The sequence below is a fragment of the Cuculus canorus genome, chromosome 3 (genome assembly GCF_017976375.1).
Source record: "Cuculus canorus isolate bCucCan1 chromosome 3, bCucCan1.pri, whole genome shotgun sequence".
In the NCBI taxonomy this organism is placed as follows: domain Eukaryota; kingdom Metazoa; phylum Chordata; class Aves; order Cuculiformes; family Cuculidae; genus Cuculus; species Cuculus canorus.
In genome coordinates this window covers 15,054,375-15,073,396 of record NC_071403.1, presented here as the reverse complement: position 1 = coordinate 15,073,396, position 19,022 = coordinate 15,054,375, and the positions used below count along the sequence as shown (strand labels likewise).

Genomic DNA, 19,022 nt, shown 5'->3' with positions numbered 1-19,022 from the left:
ATGGTGCACGTGCCTCTGCCTTCTCCCACCATCACATCGCAGAATCACAGAATGACCTGAGTTGGAAGGGACCCACAAGGAACATAGAATCATAGAATGGTTTGGGTTGGAAGAGACCTTAAAGATCATCCAGTTCCACCCCCCCTGCCATGGGCAGGGACACCTCCCACCAGCGCAGGCTGCCCAAGGCCCCATCCAACCTGGCCTTGAACACCTCCAGGGGCAGGTGGGGCAGCCACAACTTCCCTTGGTGCGTTTCCCGTGGGTACCCAGGTTGCATGGAGTGCTGCAGGGCTGGGTGCTCCAAGGCAGTGTGCTGCGGGGCTGGATGTGGTGTTTGTGTCCTGTGGGGACCCTGAAGCCAGGCAGTGCCGGGTGTCGCAGGGCTGGGTGCTGTGCTGGGCACAGGGCTGGGCGCAGGACTGGGTGCTGTGGTGGGTTCAGGGCTGGATGCTAGTCTGGGTGCAGGGTGTTGGGCTGGGTGCAGACTGAGTGCTGTGATGGGTGCAGGGCTGGGTGTGGGCTGGATGCTGGGTGGGTGCTGTGCTGGGTGCGGAGCTGGATGTCCCAGGTAGTGCAGGATTGGCTGCGGGGCTGGTTGTGGGGTTGAGTACAGGTGAAATGCTGGGCTGGGTGCGGGTTGGGTGTTGTGATGGGCCCGGCGCTGGGTGTGGCATGGGTGTTGGGCTGGATGTGGGGCTGGGTGCGGGGCTGGGTGCCCCAGGTGGTACGGGACTGGATGTGGGGCTGGGTGTGGCGTTGGGTACGGGTTGGGTGCTGGGCTGGAGATTGGATGTGAGGCTGCATGATGAGCTGGGTGCAGGGCTGGGTGTGGGGCTGGGTGCTGGGATGGGTGCTGGGATGGGTGCAGGACTGGGTGCGGGATGGGTGCTGGGATGGGTGCTGGGATGGGTGCAGGACTGGGTGCGGGATGGGTGCTGGGATGGGTGCAGGGCTGGTTGTGGGGCTGGGTGCTGGGATGGGTGCTGGGATGGGTGCAGGACTGGGTGCGGGATGGGTGCTGGGATGGGTGCTGGGATGGGTGCAGGACTGGGTGCGGGATGGGTGCTGGGATGGGTGCAGGACTGGGTGCGGGATGGGTGCGGGATGGGTGCTGGGATGGGTGCAGGACTGAGTGCGGGGCTGGGTGTGGGTTGGGTCAGGAGCTGTGTGCGGGGCTGTGTGCGGCGCTGGGCGCTGTGCCCTGCCGGTCGCCCCGGCGGTGCCGTGCCCCGGCGGCGGGGGCGGTGCGTGTGCCCCCCCAGCCCCGCAGCCCCGCCCCGCGCACACGGGAGCCGCCCCGCCCGCCGCAGCGCCGGCAGCCCCAGCCCGCGGCCTCCCGATGGGCAGCCTGCTGAGCGGGGTCAGCTTCAAGGAGCCCACCACGGTGGAGGACTGCGATTCCACCTGGGAGACCGACTCGGAGCCCGGCGGGCTGCGGGAAGGGGCGTGCGCCGCCGCGGGAGGCGGGGAGGAGCCCGGGGAGCCCCCGCCGGAGCCGGGGGAGCCCGAGCGGGAGGATGCGGAGCAGGTACCGGGGCGGGGACGGGGGTGGGGGTGGGAACGGAGATGGGGACCGGGGCTGCCCCGCCGCTCCCAGACCCGCCGGAGCCAGGGGAGCCCGAGGAGGATGCTGAGCAGGTACCGGGGGGTGGGGATGGGGAGCGGGGAGCCCCCGCCGCCCCTGGAGCAAGGGAGGAGGATGCTGAGCAGGTACTGGGAGGCGGGGATGGGGATGGGGGTGTGGATGGGGATGGGTACGGGGATGGGGATGGAGGGGATGAGGATCGGGATGGGGATGTGGATGAAGATGAGGATGGGGATGGGGACCGGGGCTGCCCCGCAGTCCTTCCCCGCCGGAGCACGGGGAGCGCTTGGAGGAGGATACTGAGCAAGTACCGGGAGGCGGGGACGGGGATGGGGATGAGGATGGGGATGAGGATGGGGATGGGGATGAGGATGAAGATGGGGATGGGGATGGAGATGATGAGGATGGGGATGAGAATGGGGATGAGGATGGGGACGGGGATGGGGACCATCCCCGCCGGAGCACGGGGAGCGCTTGGAGGAGGATGCTGAGCAGGTACCGGGAGGCGGGGACGGGGATGGGGACCGGGGCTGCCCCGCGCTGCGGCACTGTCGGAGCCCGGGGAGCTTCACCGGGCATCGGGGAGAGCTTCAGGGGACCCTCCTGGCTGTGCTCACCGAGAAACAGAGGCCTGGGAGTCGCCGTTGTGTCCCGCCGCTGCCCTGCCTAGCAAGGCTCTGCTTCGAATTCGATACGAGCTTGAACTTGGCCTCTTAAGCAAATGGGTTAAAAATCTTGAATAGTGGGTCATACAGTGGCGACAGATTCGTGAGTCCTTGGTAGATCCCAGACTGCAGAATCACAGAGTGTCCTGAGCTGGAAGGGACCCGCTGGGATCGTCAAGTCCAAATCCTGTCCCTGCACAGGACACCCCAACATTCACACCGTGTGTCTGAGCACACGGTCCACAGGGTTCTTCAGTATTCTCAGGCTTGGTGATGTGACTGCTTCCCCGGAGAGCTGTTCCAGTGCTCCAACACCCTCTGGGTGAAGAACCTTTTCCTAGTATCCAACCCAACCCTCCCCTGGCACATCCTCCTGCTATTCCCTCAGTTCCTATCTTTGGTCACCAGGGAGAAGAGATGAGGAATATTAAGAGCAAGTTACTGTCTTATAACAATGTAACATATAACCTTATAACAATTCTGAACCTAAAGAAATAAAGCGTTGCTTTGCCAATTATTTTATTGGAGTTAGAACTGAGTGCAGGGTGGACCACTTGGGTCCTTTTATACCCCGTTGGAGGTATTATGTTTCTATTTAGTTCAGAAATAAAATAAAATAGTCCTGCTTGGCACTTCCTTGGTGCTCGGTGTGGTGGTCAGCTCTTGCCTCCAGGGCTTTCAGTGGAGGGAATTGTATACAACTGCCTGAAAGGAGGTTGGGAAGAGGTGGGTGTTGGTCTCTCCTCCCAAGTGATAGGTGATAGGACAAGAAGGAATGGCCTCAAGCTGTGCCAGGGGAAGTTTAGATTGGACATTAGGAAAAATTTCTTCACGGAAAGGGTTCTCAGGCACTGGCAGAGACTGCCCAGGGAGCTGGTTGAGTCACCATCCCTGGAGGTATTTAAAAGACAGGTGGATGAAGTGCCTAGGGATATGATTTAGTAGTGGACAGGTACAGTTGGGCTTGATGATCCCAAATATCTTTTCCAACCTAATGATTCTATGATTCTATGAAACTGCCATTATGCAAAAATAAGTAAGTATAAGCATTTTTCCATTTTCTATGTGATCTGTGGTGACAGCCTGTCACCAATGCCAGATAACCAAGTGTCAGGAGTTGTTGCTGGTTGGAATGAGCATGTTTTGCCTGTAAGTATGGTCAAAGACGGCCTTGCAAAAGGGGTAATGAAAAAAGGTGCTTGTTTGTCATTAATGTGCTATTGAAAAGCAATAGGATGGGTAATAATAAAAGCAAATGTCTCGTGCAGTTCCAGGGAACTTACATGTGTATTGCAAGGAGTGGAATTAATTTTTTTCCCTTGTTTGGCCTTTGATTTTAGTGTAAAGTCTCATTTTACGAGAGTAAGAAATACAAAACTCTCAGTGTCAGTGTGGTTACAAAGAAATTATGAAGCAAATAAAGTTGTTGGTAGCAAGTTGAAGTCTCTGTATGCTCTTAATTTTCTTGTTTTCTTCAGCACGTGCAGCTTTTTTGAGTATTCTCTGAAGTCCCTGGGATTATTTCCATTGACCTTGATGGACTCTGGTTGTTTCAGGTCACAGCTACCAAACAGCTGGCATCCAGTACAAGCTCTTATATGGGTGTATTTTCTTGAGGCATGTTTTTGTCTTGAGGTTTAGTGGTTCTTCTCACTAGGCTTAAATTTAAGTTCTGAGAAACAAATAATAAAAAGGTGATTCAAGAAGATGTTAGAACTGCAAATTGGCTTGTCCATAACTATTCATTTTCTTCCACAGGGTGCGATAGTAGCGATTAAGTCAATGTACATATGACAAATAGCTTTTGCAAACAATATGATTTCCTGTTTGAAATTAGTAGTCCCTCTGCATTTTCATGTTCAGTTTCTTATTTCACCTTGTGTTAGAACTTCCTGGGCTACTTCAAAGTCTTGCATTTGGAAGTAACAGCCAGCCTCTTGATTTTAATCAAATCCAGTCTCATTGGAAGGACATTTCAGAGTCCTGCTTTTGTGATTGATTTTATTTATTAATTTAGGTTTAAAGTGTGAGGTGTTAAGTATTCAGCAGGGACATTTTCAGTGTTTGGTCAAACAGTGGGCAACTACACGCACTGAGGTATATTTACTTTGTTGAAATCCATAATGAAAAATAATTACGTTAGTATTACACAAATTCAGTATCTACTGAGTTTGTGCATGGTTATTATCTACTTTCTAACTGTTTCAGAGTGGTGATGGAACTGAGCTGACAGCCAAGCCAAAGAGAAGCTTCTACGCAGCAAGAGATTTATACAAGTACCGACACCAGTATCCAGTAAGAATATTTTATGGTTTAAAATTCCCTTTTTAATAGATGACAGCACACAACCCAAACATTCCTAAATCTTTGTGGTGCCTAATAGATAAGAGAAGAATCAAAAAGATGTTACAAAAGCCGTGAGAGAGGACTGAAATTTTAGTGCAGTGTCTTTTCATCCCAGGTGAACATGCAAATATGTGAGATGGGCAAACCTGGGAACACTGCTAGGAGCCCAGAAAAAGGCTTGTGCCTTGGACATGCCAAAGGGTAAATGATAGAGTTGAGACTTCTTATCATTTGTCTCTCAAACTCCTTGAGACAAAAGCCAAGGTGCTGCTGTGCTTGGTGCTGCACCTCTGCCTTGGTAAGAGAAGGTACCAGCCAGAAGGAACTTGCATAAACTGAGTCTTTAAGTGCATGAGTGAAACTCCGGTTCCTAAAACTCTGGAATTTTTTAGTCCTCAAATTATTCAAAGCTCACAATATCACTTCCTGAGTACTCTTTGAGAGGTTATTGTAGGCTGATAATATCTTATTTCCTCTCTTTCAGCAGAACTTTAAAGATCTTCGGTATCAAAATGACTTGTGCAATCTTCGCTTTTACAAAAATAAAATCCCTTTTAAACCTGATGGTGAGTAATCCGTGGCATTAATGGTGATAACAAAAGAGTGCTCACTAATAATAGTAACAAAGTGAAATTGTAGTGATAATTGTGGTGCTAACAAATTGGAGGTGTATAACGATTTATTGCATGAAATGAACCTCTTGTGCTAGAGTGGCATGTTGATAACAAGGAGGCAGGTTGTGCTTAAACCAGAGTTAGCTTTCGCTCTAGGGAGGTGGTGTTTTTCTTATGTGTTTTCAGCATGACGTAGTACAGTTTACAGTAGTGGCCCTACCTTTTATTAAACAAAGATAAAGTTGCTCCCTGATGCTTGGAAAGGAGTGGCAGGGATATGGGTGTTGCATAAGAAAAATAGAATGTGTTGTAACTGCCTCATGTGTGGTTACTATGATAACAATAATAAAATCATTTCTCAGAGTCCCTAGTGGTTCTGGTAGTGGAACCTCATATGCGAAGTTCTGCACAAACACAGGATGGGCTGAAAGATGGTAAACTCTGCTTTAGAGAGTTTACAGTCTCTATGAGTTTATGAGAGGTAGGAGGAAGGAGACAGATGGGGAAGCAGAAAGAGGCAATAAACCAGTCTTGGTTAGAATAGTAGACAGGAGTCTCGGCCCATGAAAGCTTAGCCATTGGCCAAAAAAATTTTGCAAGCCAAAAATAAGCTTTTGAGAGTTTTAAAAGAACAATGAGGAGGCTACTTTGAAGGTGTTTGCTCTCAGCATCAGAGCAGGTTGGGAGGAAACACTGAAGTGCACATTGCATTATGGAAGAACTGAGATGTGGAGGCTTCCATTGAGGCAGGATCCTGTCAGAGGCAGAATCAGTCTCAAAGCAACAAATGGATTCTGATGAGGTGTGAAGGTGAAGGGACAGGTCACAAAATGCTTTGGAAGTGAAGGTGTATGGTTTTTGTCTGATGTTACAGAAAAGGGCTTCACAATGGAAGAATGCAAAGCAAAAAAAAAAAAAAAGAGGCAATCTGAAAAAGCCGCGGTCTAGAAACATGATCTTAGCAGCAGCAGATGTTAGCGTGACAAGAAGGCAGTCTTCAAGGTTAGGAGAAGGGATATTGAGATGCAAAATGTCAAAGTTCTGTTAGGAGCTGGATGGGAAGGAATGTTATATAGAAAGATGCAAAGTTGGACATATAGGAAGGTTGAAGGCAAGATTATAGGCAAGATTATAGGCTGTTTATAGGCAAGATTGTGATAATATCCTCAGCAAGTAAGAAAACCGGGTTATGTGAAAGAAAGATACGGCCTTTGTTTTAATAACCTTGAGCTGTATCTAGATATCCACAGGCAGATGCTGGAGACTTCTTAGCTTGAGTGCAAGAAGAGTTAGATCTATGAATTCCGGTACAGAAGTAGCAAATTCAAGAGACATTACACAGAGAATCGGAAACTGAAAGCCAGAAAAGGCTGGAGGAGTGATCCTTTAAAGGGCAAAATGAAGGAGTAATTCAAGAGGATTAGCCATGAGAAAAGAAGCAGCTAGAGGAGGATGTATCCTTCCTACAATTAGTAAAGAAAACAAATGAAAAATTTTAGGCCAAAACTACAGTTGGTGGTGTCAAAAATAGCTGATGGGCCATGGAGGCTGAATTGTTGATGTCTGTAAGCTGTGGTTGTGCTAAAGGCTTTATTGAGAATAGGAAAGAGCAGCCACCACCTTGACCTAAGTCTGTGGGTCTGTGAGAGTGTTTAGAGGGAGCCTAAGCTACCATGTTCAGAACTGAAGTACTGAGGAATGTTACTAAAAAAAAAAAAAAGAAAGGAGACATTTCTAGTGCAATACTAGATCTGAAGTTTAATTCCATGACTGCAGATTTAGCTTGTGGTTCTGACTCAGAGCTGGCCTGTCTCTCTGCCCTGGAATTGAAAAGCAAGTTTTCCAGTACCTGAAATGCAGTTATTTTGAAAGCTGGATTCAGGTTGGTGATGGCAGAAGGTCCTCTTGGTGAGGTCCTTTTCTGGCCATGCCTGCGCTGGAAACCCTATCTTCTTAGCAGCCCCTTTGACTGCCTCCCTTCTCTGTTTCTTGCAGAAAAATGCCAAATAACTCTCCCTTGTAATGGGAACCCAAGTGGAAATTTTCACTGAGAAGGGAGAGAGATCTCATATATCTATAGATGTATATATAGATATATAGATGTATATAGTGATATGTAGATGTATATAGTGATATGTAGATGTATATAGTGATATGTAGATGTATATAGTGATATATAGATATATAGATTCATAGATATATAGTAGGAGACTTTACATGGAACTTTGGCCTTTTTAGGCCACTCCTGTGCTGTTTGACTTTGGGAGAAGCCATGCTGCAGTGGAAAACTGCTGTTGGTTTCAGAGTAGAAATAAGCTAACAATGAGCCCTTTCCTAATTCATGGAAAGGGCCTGTGCTGGTTTTGGAGCAGGAGCATCCTTTTATGTACTTTGTGTATTTGTGCAGTGCATGGAAAAGAGGTGCCTTGGCCCATGACTGAACTTCATGGGCTTGGTCTCACTACAAAGTGTGATTAATTTCCTTTTATACGTCCCCCTTTTCCGTCACTGTGTCTTTCCAAGAGGAGCTGGCTGAGCTCCACAACTGTTTTGAGAACACTAAAAGCTGAAATTCTCATTTATTGAGCATGACCTGAGGCCCCAAGGTCAAACTCATGGTGATGGCGTCAAGACTCTTGGCCACAGCTAAATGAGAAAGACTGAGAAATGTTGATGTGTGGCTGGAGAGATTCCTGGAATGGGAGATTTCTTACAGAGTTGAGGCTTTGTTCGACTAAGATTGTGCACACACACACACACATATATGCAGAATTTTGTCAGGGTGAAGCAATGGCAGGTGATTTGTGATGCAATGTTACATGTAAGTGGTTTGTTAATTGCCAGTTAGTGGGATGAAGAGATCTAGGACATGAGAACTTCTCAGGAAATATATTTTATAGAGGTTACTGTCACATACCCTCTGCCTATAAATAACACTGTCAGTTGGTTTTGTTTATATTAAAATTTGATAAATCTCTCATTTTTAATTAATTTTTAGTAAGTGAATTTATTTTACATTTCAATTTTTTTTATGGCTGTTATATACCTTATTTCACATAGTATGTGAAAGAGAATTATGTATTCCATCATTATGTAAACCTGGCACGTACTTTATGTAGCTGAATGCTGGTTTTCATGGTCACCTAACAATTTTCAAATTATTTTTATGCAGGGGTTTATATTGAAGAAGTCCTAAATAAATGGAAAGGAGACTATGAAAAACTGGAACATAATCACACTTACATACAGTGGTTGGTCACTTATTACCTATTTCTATTTTGAAGCGTTAATTTGATTAAGTGTTCATATGCTGTAAGCTGTAATGCGCTTTTTCTTTTAACAGGCTTTTCCCACTGAGGGAACAAGGTCTGAACTTCTATGCTAAAGAATTAACTACATATGAAATTGAGGTAATACAAATTGAACTCAATAGAAACCATCACATCAATTTTGATACATAACTGCTTTTTGTTATGTAGAGTTGTTTTATACAATGCAGAAGTACTTGCTTTGGTGCCATTTAGAATTTTTGATGTATTCTTTGTTTATTAGGAATTCAAGAAAACAAAAGAAGCAATTAGAAGATTCCTTTTGGCTTACAAAATGATGTTGGAGTTTTTTGGAATAAAACTAATTGATAAAACTGGAAACGTAGCACGAGCTGCTAACTGGCAGGAAAGATTTCAGCATTTGAATGAGTGAGTAATGACATGCACTCCACTCTCCAGAATTGCCATAGAATATCTTTAGTCTTTTGTTTTCTAGAGAAAGGGAAGATTTATTTTCCAAAGATTGCCAGGAAAAAGTGAAAACGAAATGGTCACTGCCTGGTTTGTGTCTGTATGTGTACGTTTCTCCTTCCCCTTCTTTCTGATTGTGTTTCTCACCCATTACTGGTCTAACCAACATCAGTGAATTCCCTGAAAACACAACTTCAGGTGATGCTGAAGAAGGTCACAGTTTCAAATTAATGAGTTTGTCATGTTACTGAACTCATTTTCACCTGATTCCAGGTGCTGCTTCTAGCTGGAAAGAGCAAATGGCTTATCCTTGGGTTCACTTTTCTTTTTCAGAAAAATCAAATTCTCCACACCTGTAACATGGAAGCTAAATAACAAGATCTCCCTCTCTCCTCAAAACATTAAATAGTTCATATTTAATACCTTTTTTAATTGCAGGGTTTAAATGGAGGGGTTTAGATATGCATTCAGTCAAACTTTAGACCAGCTTCCAGCAAACTACAGCTGTCACCTCTCATTGGCATTGGGAGGAGCATGTTTGCATAATTTTGTCCCGTGGGGATTAATTTTGTCAAAATCTCTTTTAAAATCATTTGGTCGCTTTTGTAATACCTCTTACCTTAGAGCTGAAGAAAGTTTTCTTCCACTATTTTGTACTCCCATCCAAACAAAAGCTTGCAGGTAGGATTGCTGGTGGATAATTTTGAGTGAATAATGGAAGAAGTTATTATTTATTCAAATATTATATGAACCGATTCATGGATTTGGACTCAGGCCACAGATAGAACAGGAAGCCCAAGATTACTCACTGCCTATAATCACGTTGTAATTCCTACATTCTCACTAGTGAGTAGCTACACAGTTTTAAATGAGGAATTGGAACTCTCTTTACCTAATTTTAGCCATGTAAAATTTAGCCATTTAAGTTTTACTGTTCACTTACGTGTACTTTATGAGAGAAAGAGCTCTTCAGAAGCAAATAGTTTGTCCTACTTCATGAGAGAAAGAGCTCTTCGGAGGAAGATAGTTTGTCCCATTTGACTTAGATACTTCCTGTGACTGTGGGACTTGCTCTCCAGAGGTGCCTCTTTTTCTCCCAGTGCTGACTGTATCAGAAGCATAGGTTGTTGGAGACCCAGCTTTTAAATAGCTTAAGTGAAGTGCAATGAATCCTGTTCTGTAGCTGCATTACTGCAATGCACCGCAAACCCCGTATTTTAGAAAATGACTGGGTGTTCTCCTCAGAAAGAAAATATACAACAAAAGGAATCAACATTAGTACACAGTTTGATATTTTCCCACCTATTGCCTCAATGCATTTTACAGACATTAATTTTCATTCACAACATCCTAGCAAAAGAGGTGTTAGGAAGCTTCAGCAGCTGTGAGAAATGAAAGTACAGGAAGCCTGAAGTACACACCTATAGTGATAAAAATGAGTGAGAATTTGCAGTTCCACTTCTGTATCTCTGAGATATTTCTTTTTTCTGATTCAACGGATTTTTTTCACCCTTTTCTTCCAAAGGTCTCAGCACAACTACCTGAGAATCACTCGAATTCTGAAAAGTCTTGGTGAGCTTGGATATGAGAGTTTCAAATCTCCCCTAGTGAAATTTATTCTCCATGAAGCCCTCGTGGAAGATACCATTCCCAACATTAAGCAAAGTGCTCTAGAATATTTTGTGTATACTATTAGAGACCGAAGAGAAAGGAGGAAACTCCTGAGATTTGCTCAGCAACATTATACGCCCTCAGAACATTTCATCTGGGGACCCCCAAGAAAACAGAAGTCCGAGGGAAGCAAAACAAATAAAAAGCCAGCATCTCCAACTTCTATTCACAATAGTTATACTTCCAAGCATAAGAAACCAAAAGAGCCTAAGAATGCATCAGCAAGTGGAAGCACAGCTGGTAAAACAGTGGAAGAAAGAAAGGTAGAACCCACAAAAAATGTGGAAGACAATGAACAGGATGAACAAAAAATGAACTGTGATGCTGCTAGGCAGAACAACAGCGAAAAGAACAGTGATGCTGATACTGGTCAGCTTTCAAAATCAGAAGAAATTAGTGATACTTCAGACAGAAAGGAGGACGCTTCTCATTCAAAAAAAGATGATGAAAATCTGAGCAGTGACTGTGGAAATCACCCAGGCACTATAGAGAAGGATTTATGTGACACTGAGAATTCTTCAAATAACACGTCAGTAGATCTACAAGATGATCTTGACAAGGATACTCTTTCAGGAGGGACCACCACAAAACCCAAGGATGAGCTCACATCGTGAGCCTGAGGTTAAAAATGATTATGTTTTGTATTGAATGAAGCAAATTATTCATTGCTCCTTCATTTGGGGTGAAATTTCTTTCAAGCGTAGTATACAATGTTCATGAGACTATGGTTGTTGTTAATGCATCAGATTATGCTTCTGAGAGGTTAATGAATTTCACTTTTTTCAACCTCAGTTTATCAGGAGTCAGCCAGGTATGACTCTTTAAAACAATCATGTATATTCAAAGCTAAAAATTTAATTATCTTTTCCAGACAGATTGAATAGAAAAGCTAATTATTTTTTGCCATTAAATTAATTGAATATTTTATTTTTTTTTACAAAAGAAGCATAACTTGCTAGAAAGCCTTGAAATATCAGAATTTTAAAGTTTCTTTTAATATGCTTTCAGTGTTGATTTCCTTTTATGAAATGACTAGAAATTATTTCAAGAGCACAGTTTTTTCCCTACTGGATGCTTTTTTAGGAACTATGTTCATGTTTAACCGCAGTATTTGCACAGCCTCTTTTACCTTAGATTAGCATCCTTGTTGGAGACACTTAGTAACGGATATCAAAATGTCCTATGCAGCTGGGTATCGTTGTAGATTGAATAAAAGTTTAACTTACAATGGAACTGTATCCACAGATTTTGGGTACAGGGGAAGTTGCACTTTAGACTTCTTCTAGTCTCTGTTTAAGTTCTCTTTTCTCTTGACTCATTTGTCACTACTACTAATTTGTGAGGAGGGATCATAGAATCATCGGCTTTCTTTGATCACTCAGATTTGATCTCAGTGGGAAAGCTCTCTGTTGATCAACTATAGTAAAATAACTCCCCCAGCTGGGTTCAGCACCTGGAAAGCCTCTGGATAGCTGAAAAGCACAGTCTTCACCACAAGGCACTGCTTGATTATCAAAGCCTCCGAGAAATTGTCACCAGGCCTGTGCAGCTGGATCTTACCTGAACTGTGATGTTTCTTGGCCAGTTTTGGGTAGAGTTTGCACAATGCTGAACCCCGTGTTGCTGGTCTGGGAGAACAAGGCAGTCCTGATACTTTCTTCCAGCTGTCTGTTTCCTTCCTTTGCTGTCTATCACAGGTCTTTCACAGTTTAATGTTACTTTGATCATAGGCTGAAACTTGAGGCAGGCTGGTCTGCTGGCCTGGCTGGAGCCCAGCAGGTCAGAATTTCCCAATTAAGATCTTTCCCAGCTTTCTTTGCTGAAGGACTGTCTGCTTTCCCTGAGCAGCCTCTTCTGACTTCATGCTATCCGGTCAAACAAGATAGTACTCAGCGAGTTAATTCTGTAGAATATGAATTAAAAAAAAAAAAGCAGGTAGAACTCACACTTTCTACAGTCCTAAAATAGTCTAAAACTTCTGTATTTATTTTCTATTTATAAGTGTATATATTATCCACTGCCTTTAATGTATTTTTGATGAAATCTTATGAGGCAAGTAACTGACTACTGTTTGAATGTCAGAGTGCTGTTAGACTTTATTCAAGTCTTTTAACTCAAAATTACAGAGTCTTCAGGGGTTCCAAAGCATAGACAAATGTCTAGTATTTTTCTGTTTTCACTAATTCCCATCATGGCAATGCATCATTCATTGTTTTCCCTATGTAGTTTCTTGGGATCAAATAGTGTGGCACTTATAAATTTTGGTACCCATGGACGAAGATTAGGCTCTTTCCATCCTAAAGAAGCAGAGAAGAAGGAAGACCTATCCCTCTTTCTCCTATGCTAACTTGTAAGGAAAGAACAGAATATATGTATGTGAATTTTTTTAGGGTAACCCAGATTGCTCAAGGAGTTATTAAGTCTGTCTGAACAGAAATGCCCCCCACAGAATTCCTCCCATAGCCACTGCCTCTTTAAAGTTGGAAAGGTGCTGAGAAGCCTTTCACTATACCCTGGACTTGAACTAGTCTCTCCGTGTTCATGTTTGCCTCTGTTCTTCAGAGCAGAAGGGGACAGGAAAAGCTGAGATAAAATTGGTCCATGTAGATAAGGACTCTGACCCCATGCGTATGCACAGGGAGGACAATTCTATGTTCTGCCTCTGACTTTTTAAATCTTGAGTGCCTAACCATGCCAACTTAATAGCGTTGTTTTTACACAGGTATTTCTTGAATAGCATAGGGAAAATGCATACCCTGTATATGAGGAATATAACTATAGGTAGTTATACAGAGCCTTCAATTTATAGACTTTGGTATTAAGATTAAACACTTTAAAAAATGCATAGTGTTCAAGTGAAATGAGGGATGCTGGGGCTGTTATTATATTTATACTGTAATTTGCCTGAACGTTGATGACCTCAGGAGATCTTTTCTCTTTTGTCTACTGAACAACAACAAAAAAAGCCAACAGAAAAACAAACAGAAATCTTGCTTTAATTTTAAACCAGAAAGTTCTCGGGACGTGCATCCTAAAGATTTCTCTGCGGTACAATATTCTGTTATTGTGACGCAGCTTTCATCTATACACGCTTGCTGGTTGTCCTCTCATTAATAAAGTGCTTAATGTACTTTTAATCTGGCAGGGCTTTCTGCGTTAAGAGCCCAGCATATCTGAAAATACAGTCAAGAACTTTGGGACCCATATCACTGTTAACTCTGCAATTATTTTAAAAATTATTTAAAAAATCCACAACTCTGTATATTTTTATCAGTTTTCATAGAAGTGGGAAGACTAGTGGCATACCAATTGCCTACAAAGAGCTATGGGGACTAGAGAATTGAAGTTTTTTGCATCAGGTGGGCTCCTGCACTCTCTAATCTTTGTCTTATAGTTTTATCAACAGAATTAGTCTAATGGGACACTTCAGCTTTAACTAACAAATTCTGTTCTATGTAAAATTTGATGATTTCTCATTCTTTTCATGGAGGAGTTGTTTCTTCTGATTTCACAAGTGCTTTGAAGAAGAATTCATTGCAGGGCAATCACACAGTGTGGCATCCCATTGAGATTTGTGAGGATCAAGTGGATGCTCTATGCATTTCATTATAGAATCATGGCCTTAGCAACCAGAAGCACTCCATATTTGAAGTTTCTAAGTATTGGCTTTCAGGTTTACAGTACGATATATATTGAAATGATTGTATCCTCATAAATTCCAATGCTTACTTATTTAACCTCTGTTTTGGAAGTAATGGTTGTGCAAACAAAGTCAGAATGCTTGCTCCCTGTTAAACTTGGTTTTGTCTCCTTATATGCATATGTATTCAGGGATTTCTGTGTAGTTACTACAAAAATGTATTTTTGGCACAGTTTTACTCGAGCTATTCATACATCAGTTGAACAGAACTTCCTGTACAGGGGTTCTTTCCTAATAAGTACATCCCAGTAGCCTCTGGTACTGCTAAGTGGGAGTAGCGTGTATATGCACAAGTTTCCTATGGTGAGGGGATATGAATGCACAACTTGACAAAATGTTACTAAGTACAGACACGCAAGTGAAGGTGATCGTAGAAGTCATGCAAACATGCAGCACTTTAAGATTGGTTACAGCTCTGTGCCCTCCTATCCAGGACGTAAACATGCCTCGGTACCGGATACTGTGTTGGCTTAGAGACTGAACTCTTGGGTACACAGGGTGTGCACCATAGACCATTCAGATAAGAAGAACAGTTTTGCATGTGCACATATCTCGGAGCAGAACTGAGCTCTTTTTGTCCGTATGGTTCGTATTTTAAGGCATAATCCTGAAGGATGCTAAAAATCTTTGCAATAAGCCTTTGAGAGCAGTTCCCTGGTTTGGTGAGTTTGTCAGTTTCCTGCTCCAAGATTGCAGCAGTGATATATTAGATATTTGTATAACTATGGTTGATATTTTATGTAACTTAGTGTAAGCCTTGAACTATTCCAGGGTAATTCTAATGATCTGCAGTTGCATATACCTATTCTATAATCAGAAAGTTTACAGATCTTAGAAGCTTTGTATATTTTGATGGATAATTCAATAAGATAAGTCAAGGGAGATTCACTAGATTTAAATGGAAAACCGCTCTTGTTTGTTTTTTTTTAATTAAATTTATGTGTATCTGTTTAACTGAATTATATTTTTGCATTTTTCTTTTCCTGACATTTGTGGTGGTACCGATCACAAATTATAGTAAGATATATATGTTTAAGTGAAAATATAACTCTTGTTACACCATATTTCTATAGGTGACGTATCATATTGAATTTGCTTGGCAAAAGCTGTATTTATGAATAAGGTACAAGTATGTGAAGTAAGTTTTGTCATTAATAAAATTGTGACAAGATCATGCTAATGATGTACATTGTCTAAAAACTACCAGTGTGCATCAGAACCAAAGTTGTTTCTAACCTTGTATCCTGCCTCCAGCAGTGGCTGCCAACAGATGATGTGAAACAAAGAGCAGATAAGATGACCCCATTTTTCTCCAGGTTTTTTTTCTGTTTTCGAACTCATGGTTTCTTTCAGCCTCCATAATTCATTGGGGCTGTGACTTCGTTCCGTGGCTTAATTATGTTTTGTGGGGAAAAAAGTGATCTCTTGTTTGTCTCAGATCAGTTTATTCAAGAATTGCCAGTGCATTTGAACAGTTACTAGAAGTTCTATAAGACAAACTGTAAAACCACTTCAAGTCAGTTTTTGAAAGACATGGGAGATATTGATGATAAAAAACTTCTGATTAGGCAGAAGATGTCCTGTGTTTCTGTCCTTGGGCAGAAGACAGCCCTTAGGCAGAAAACTTTTCCGATGTTGATGACAATATTATCTTACTTGTCTCTTCTGAATAATTTTTTACACATAAATCCTTTTGTATAAAATATTAAAAGTCAGATTCCAACAGCAGAACAGATGTGGGTTTTTTCCTGTTGGTGTAAAAGCAAGATCAGTCAAAGACAAAATCTATTTCTAGCCCACTTCTGAGTGAGGTGCCTCTGGATTTGGAGGCACTGGCATCAATGGGTGAAATGTGAGCGTGTAGAAGACAGAAATAGTATCTGAGGTTTGCTGAGAACCATACTCCCCATTCCACATTTTAATAACGTATTTTGATACATGTCCCCATTTCCTACTGCTATTGGAGTAACTGCTCAAAATGTGGTTTTGATGGCCATCAGAGCCTGAAAATGAAAGATGGATCAAGAAGATCTGCGCTTGGGCACTCTGTAGATTCACTATGAACAGGCATTTAAATGCAGTCCTGCGAATGGAAAGTAAATTGTGTCTCTAATTGTGTGCTCTGTATTGCCTATGAACTATTTCTTTTCCTGTAAGCTGTGTTCCTTTTGCAGCCCACGTCCTTAAGTGTGCTGACTAAAGTCCATTGAGAAAGGCAGGAATATATTTAATACATGCCGTACTAAAATATAGTTCAAAAGCTCTTGAGATCATTTAAATAGAGACCTCCTGCAGCTTTACAATTCTCATCCCCCTTTTTTCAAAAGCATTAACCTGTTTGCTATAAAATAACAAATGTGAGGACTGGCAGATTTTTCTGAAAGAAGTCTCTTACTTCTCAAAAACTCAGCACTTTTAAATTCTGCCGTGCTTATAAGTCTAGTGGTGTATTCATCAGTTAAAGTTTATTGTGACATGTACTGAATGTAATTACTGCTGTGGCTAACTGTGAAAATTATTGTTTTGCAGTAAAAAATATTATGGCACTTATGTTTTCGGGATCTGCTGAAGCATGTTTGCTGATCATCGGTTGCTCTTTTTTTTCTGTGTTTTAACCTATTCCATGGTTGTTTGCCCTTTATGCCATTTGAGTTAAGCAGCAGATGATTAGGTATAGTTTTGCACTGATAAAATCTGGAAATATCATAGACTTCATTGTTTAATGTATCCAAGAAAAAAGTGCAGTAAAAAAATGAAAAAAAACCCCAAACCCGAACAATTTTCACTTGCATACTGAAACAACTACATGTCAGTTTTTATGAATGGTCCTGCTCTCTTCTCTGTATTCTTTTGCAGTGTTTAATTACAGAATGCTGTGCATGTTTGGTAGTACCAATACCATATGTATGTGGTAGGAGTGGTAACCAGTTTCTGGATTTGTAATGCACTATAAAGATATATTTTATAATTCTGTAACTGTATGGCAGTGTTATGCCAAAAAAAATTGTATAAACATAAAAAGCAATAGTTTATGTTGCTTACTGCTATATTTTGAATCGTTTGTAAAATGAAATACTTGGATTTTCTTTCAGGTAAATATATTTTTAATAACAGCGGACAAAAACTCTAAACTAATAAAGCTTCTTCATTTAGCAGCATTGTTTTAGCAACAGTACAAATATTGTGTAGCTCTAAAAATGTGTAATTGCTGTTTGGCACTTGTTTGTATAGTCTTCTGTAAATGTATTAACACTTAAAAGTAGGGCATTAAAGGCTCTGGTCCTCCTTTTTTGTTGTCAATGACAATACCCACGTGGATGGCAAAGGAATAAGGGGATGTCCAGAGTGAACTTCACTAAAAGTTTGAGTTTTTTTCATTTTTTGTTTAAGAAAAATATATACTATGAAAACACTATTAGCATTAAAGGGTAAAATATCTGTTGTGATAGTGCAGGCAGAACCCCTCTGGAGCAGTGCCAGCAAGTGACTACTGCTACTTAAACTTAAGAGGGAAACATTTAACCTGCTCTTTGTATTTAACCTCTGCTGAAGCTTTAGAATTGGACACCTTCAGCTTGTTTTCCCCCAGTTTTGTAGTAAGCTGTTATTCACATAGTGGGCTGCAGATTTGTGGAGCTCTATGAAGGGTCCAACAGATCTGGAGAGGATTTACTGTTCTCACACGTTTATTTTCTAAGAGAGGAGAACCAGGTTATTCCTTATGCTGGAGGAGAGCTTCGTGTGTTGTCCGTGTCTCAAATGAAGCTTATATTACATTACTTTCATGTTGTCAGGTCACCACTCAGGGACAGGAGCAAAAGGGTAGGCAATAACAGGATGTGTCACTGCATTGGTTTTCCCAGAAAATTCAGTTACAGCTCCCTGTGATGATTGGGATGGTTCATCTTCTTATAGAATCATTAAGGTTGGAAACGTTCTCTAACATAAAGTCCAACCATCAGCCCAACACCACCAAGCCTATTAAACCATGTTCCGAAGTGCCGTGCCTACAAGTTTTTTGAACACCTCCAGGGATGGAGACTCCATTACCACTCTGGGCAGCTTGTTCCAATGTTTGTTCTCGTTGTTAAACACTCTGCTACCCATGGAGCATAAACTTCACAACTAAAGGACCATGTCCTAGATGCAGACACTTAGATATGTTGCTAGCTCTTGCACCAGCAACTCCGGGCTTTAAGCATGACTGCAATCAAAAGATCCTTCCTGTGTGAGCACTGACCCTTGTGGCCACCAGAGCCTCTTTGAAAAGTTTTGTTAAAGCTCACTACGAGGCTAAGAATGTAAACTGATATCCCAAAGCCAGGTGACCCTAGTTAAATGGAGGCAAGTCGGCTTCTGGAGGAGATTGACCAAGAGGGTGGTGGGAACCACCACCTTGCCTACTACACCTTGCCTGCTGCCTCCCCCAGCCAAAGGGGCAGGCACCCACTTGGGATTGTGACAGCACAGCGTCTGTGCCTTTGGAGCTCACCACTCTGTTCCCACATCCATGAAAATACATCAACGGCTGGAAATACATGCGTGCTCTCGGGGCATGCATACTCTTACTTTGCTGTGTTTTGTGGGGCTGAAATTTAGGAGATTTTCAGCTGCCAGGGTGATGGGCAAGCAAACCACACTCCTGCACACAGCAAGGAAGGACCAAAATGAGAGCACTTGCATTTGTGCACGGAGAGT

At 42.4% G+C, this 19,022-nt stretch overlaps 1 protein-coding gene across 4 annotated transcripts; it reads left to right on the top strand.

Moving 5' to 3' along the window:
• The first annotated feature begins 1,302 nt into the window (after positions 1-1,302).
• On the top strand, positions 1,303-18,697 carry OGFRL1 (opioid growth factor receptor like 1). Of its 4 annotated transcripts, none has more exons than XM_054063721.1 (7): positions 1,303-1,531; positions 4,462-4,548; positions 5,087-5,165; positions 8,386-8,464; positions 8,557-8,623; positions 8,766-8,911; positions 10,479-18,697. In XM_054063721.1, the coding sequence occupies exons 1-7, from the start codon at positions 1,343-1,345 to the stop codon at positions 11,236-11,238; spliced, it is 1,407 nt and encodes a 468-aa protein (XP_053919696.1). In that variant the 5' UTR covers positions 1,303-1,342; the 3' UTR covers positions 11,239-18,697. The 4 variants fall into 4 exon arrangements, with proteins under 4 accessions (XP_053919696.1, XP_053919695.1, XP_053919698.1 ...); XM_054063720.1 differs by having other exon boundaries at positions 5,084-5,165; XM_054063723.1 differs by lacking the exon at positions 1,303-1,531 and adding an exon at positions 2,121-3,402.
• The last annotated feature ends 325 nt before the right edge of the window (positions 18,698-19,022 follow it).